The sequence below is a fragment of the Calcarisporiella thermophila genome (assembly GCF_041956535.1).
Source record: "Calcarisporiella thermophila strain CBS 279.70 unplaced genomic scaffold VTP21scaffold_22, whole genome shotgun sequence".
NCBI classification, from domain to species: Eukaryota; Fungi; Calcarisporiellomycota; class Calcarisporiellomycetes; order Calcarisporiellales; family Calcarisporiellaceae; genus Calcarisporiella; species Calcarisporiella thermophila.
The window spans coordinates 501636-505579 of record NW_027192212.1 but is presented as its reverse complement, the minus strand read 5'-3'; the positions used below and the strand labels follow the sequence as shown (position 1 = coordinate 505579).

The following is a 3944-nucleotide window of genomic DNA, read 5'->3' as shown; positions in this document are numbered from 1 at the left end:
CCCCTTTTCTTCTGCCAATTTTGCTATCATGATATCATAACACTGACCAGATTTTGCAGAGATACAACAGATTATTAGGAACCTGTTTCGAATGAAGGAAATAAATATTTTTATTTTCTCTTGTAGTTAACCATGAGTATCAAATCTATAAGCTATAAGATAATCATATTCTATCCATGTAATATGGTATTGTAATATGCACAAATTCTCCGTAGATCTCCCCTAGTTAGTTCATCTCAGATGCCAGTTTTGATCATCAAAATATGATGATTATGATGGCAATGATGATTTTACTATTGCATGGAATCCCATCAATGTTAGCGGCGAATGTTCCTAGGAGAAAGGTTCAAGGAGAGAATCCACTTTAGGTACAAGGGGCGCTAAAAGAAAGTTTTACCATCTCGCTAAATATCCAGGGCTCTTAATTATATTCTATAACAAAATGCCTCTTTGGGGCCTCACATACAGCAATAAATAACTTATTACATTCCGAAAGGGCATAAGATGGATACATGATGTAGGAGAGAATCTCAGAAAAAATAAATAGAGGATGGACAGCATAGGTTGGATAACATTTATTCGTCTACAGTTAACCTATAAAAATAAATAAGAGTACACGCTATTGATGTTGGGATCTTTGCACAAACTCCACAACTACTTGAAAGAATTCAGTTGTATGCAGCATTTCATCGTGCCCACCTTGGACATCAGATTCAAATTTCACATTGACTCCGTTTTCTTTCAAATGTTCAAAGTAATCAATGGAAAGATCCATGGATAAGAGTTCATCACCAGGGCTATGCACGATTAGGTATTTCACATCTTTTGTTGGCTGTTGGCTCCGTGGACTCAAGCTAAAATACTCCTCGCGCTTTCCAAATGCCCCCTCTACAAAATCAATATAGGAGGGGTATTTTTCCAGCATTCTTTGGATATCATAAATTCCCGCGATGCCCATTACTGCACGTACACCCTTCACATATTTGTATCCCATCAATGCCATGTGTGCACCCGCAGAGTGTCCTATGAGATACAGCTCCTCCGAATAGCCATATACATCACGATGAGAGGCCAGAAATTCCAATGCAGCAAGCAAATCCTCAAGATGAGCAGGATGTTTGATTCCATTGCCAGATCGTGGACTCAATCGATAATTAACAATGGCAATAGTCAATCCTTTCCCTTGCAAATATTCCCCGAGATCTTGAAATTCGCTCTTATCTCCCGTGCGCCATGCACCTCCATGAACATAAACAACGAGTGGAGATGATGGTAATCCGAGATAAAGATCAAGAGTCTGATGTGGATTATTGGCCGGTGTGTAAGCAATATCACGATGTATTGACATCAGCAGTATATAATTCTAATAATAATAATAAACTTGAATATAAACGAGAGATTGAAAAAAGTTCAAATTGATATTTTTGGAATACTCAAACGTGTGTCATGCATTGAATTACCGGTTTTTTTTCCTGTCTTTATGATCTTGTCAATACCTCTGGCCCTTTTTATTATTTACTAACTTACAAGAGTTTATAATTTCAATCGCTTTATCATAGATGCAAATATCTATCCATCTAACTAATTATATATATACATAGCTATTGTTTTTTTTTGTGTCTATTCGCTTGTGTGGCCCTTTGCCCACCTCATAAAGACCATTGCATAGTATACCAGCTTTACACCCAACCGTTTCTGTTTCTAATCAATACCCTAAAAATGTCAAAAGCACAGTTTTTGCGTGAATATAAGTTAGTGGTGGTGGGTGGTGGCGGTAAAGTACGGCCTTCAAGTCTTGGAGGCTTCTTCCTCTAACTCGTATTCCCACCTATCTAGGGGTTGGCAAATCAGCTCTGACTATCCAGTTTATTCAAAGTCATTTTGTTGATGAATATGACCCAACCATCGAAGATTTCTATCGCAAGCAATGCGTAATTGATGATGAAATTGCATTGCTTGACGTGCTAGATACCGCTGGACAAGGTAACTATTCACCCCCAATAGCGCAGTGGTCGGTGCAAGCGTGCTAGCTCGCTTCAACTTAAATCTCTGACAACCATCCTTAATTTTTTTATAGAGGAATACAGCGCCATGCGCGAACAATATATGCGCACCGGCGAGGGTTTCCTCCTCGTTTATTCCATTACTTCTCGGACAACCTTTGAGGAAATCTCCACCTTTTATCAGCAAATTCTACGGGTTAAAGACAAAGAGTATTTTCCGATGATAGTGGTGGGTAACAAATGTGACTTGGCCGAGGAGCGACAGGTATCTCTCTATGGTAACGTCATATTTGACTCCTTCGTCTAATTCGACTTTAATCAAATGGGTTTCCAATCTTCTTGGTGGCAGAGGGCCAAGAGCTCGCCAAACATTTCCATTGTCCATTCCTAGAGTCTTCGGCTAAGGAGCGGATCAACGTCGATAATGCATTTTACGATCTAGTACGGGAAATCCGACAGTATAACAAGAACTTAACCAATGCACGACAAAACGCGAATCAAACGCATTTTCGAGCTGAAGATGGAGCTGAGAAAGGAACCAAGAGTTGCTGTAAAGTCATGTGAAATAATGAATTCTCTTTTAGTCGGAAAGGTAGTTTTGATGGCCATGTTCAAGCATATTTACCTAATAAAATTTTCACCCTACAATTATAAGTCTGGTATTCTTACTTGTGTTAGGCGCATATCGTAAACTTTAATACGAAAATGTATTTTTTTCCCCAATGTAGTATATTCGATTGCCTATTTTCTTTTTCCTCAGTGGAGCGACTCATATATCAAAATTTTTAACTCGGCATTCTTTTTTCATAATTTTTTCGATCAATTATTGAATAAAATAACAAATAAGTGATATATTAAAATATAATATTTTACATCATACTAGCTACTTGAGGTGAAAAGTATTAAAGACAGGAGAATATCACTTCATTTTTTATCCTCCTTTGGAAGTTATTTATGCGCTCTGCTGATAATATCATCTGGAGGAAATAGAAAGTTAGATTTCCATATCAAGGTTACTTATGTGCTACTTGTCTCCAATTTTTACGTTTGGATTTCCCCTAAGAATTTTGATGCCTATTTTTATAACCAAATGATATTAATGCTTGTTGCTATAATCTTGATAGCGATTGAGTCTTGATAAAAACCTGGCAAACCCTCTAGGACGGGTGTCGCCTACTCTATTCGGAGTTTTTTTTTTAACAAAGAACATTTATTGTAAAATATCTTATCCTGTTAACAAGATAGGGTAGCTTCTACGTCAAAAACACCCACGTAATGCTCCTGGTCTATCTTGAAGGATCTGGAAGTTGGAGAAGGAAAAAGGGAAAAAAATTTTCCCTTTGATGTATTTTTATTACATCCGCTTGACAATTTTTTATCTGAAGGGAATGGAAGGGTAGACTTCTACGTCAAAATCACTCAGGTAATGCTCCTGGCCAGCCTTGTAGAGAGGATTTGGCTTGTACCGAGAAAGATACAGATTAAGAAGTAAATATGGAAGAATTTCATAGACACATTTTACTGCATTTCGGAGAAGTTGTAACAAAATAGCTTATAGCTCAATTCCTAGAATATGTCCCGATCAATCACCAGCTCTGGTGCAGTAACCGGGAATCGAACCCAGAAAACAATGGTTAAGCTCCGGGGACTCCAGACCAATAAGACATAAATATTATTTTTTGATCAATCAATGGAAACTTTTTATTTAATTTCCATATATTACATGAAGTTAATGTCAATGGACTTAACATGACGAGAGACTTAACATGACGAGATATAGGTCCTTGATAGATAGGCGTTCAATCGATTTGCGTGGATCGTAGTTGTCGTGAATAGCTTGTACGTGAAACCGATGTAATCTTTGTACTTATCGTAAGGGCGGTCTTTTCAATAATGTAGACTCAGCTTCTGATCAAGTGGACAGCAGTCACAAACTAAGAG

General features: G+C 37.7%; 2 protein-coding genes across 2 annotated transcripts; one reads left to right on the top strand and one right to left on the bottom strand.

The window, feature by feature from the left end:
- Positions 1-619: 619 nt before the first annotated feature.
- VTP21DRAFT_5528 (uncharacterized protein) lies at positions 620-1348 on the bottom strand (the record flags this gene model as incomplete). Its single annotated transcript, XM_069396059.1, has 1 exon — positions 620-1348. One exon carries the CDS (start codon positions 1346-1348, stop codon positions 620-622), a length of 729 nt encoding a protein of 242 aa, XP_069248096.1.
- Positions 1349-1719: 371 nt separating this feature from the next.
- On the top strand, positions 1720-2567 carry VTP21DRAFT_5527 (uncharacterized protein; the record flags this gene model as incomplete). The annotated part of the gene is made up of 4 exons (XM_069396058.1): positions 1720-1774; positions 1837-1983; positions 2078-2281; positions 2353-2567. The coding sequence occupies 4 exons, from the start codon at positions 1720-1722 to the stop codon at positions 2565-2567; spliced, it is 621 nt and encodes a 206-aa protein (XP_069248095.1).
- Positions 2568-3944: the final 1377 nt, after the last annotated feature.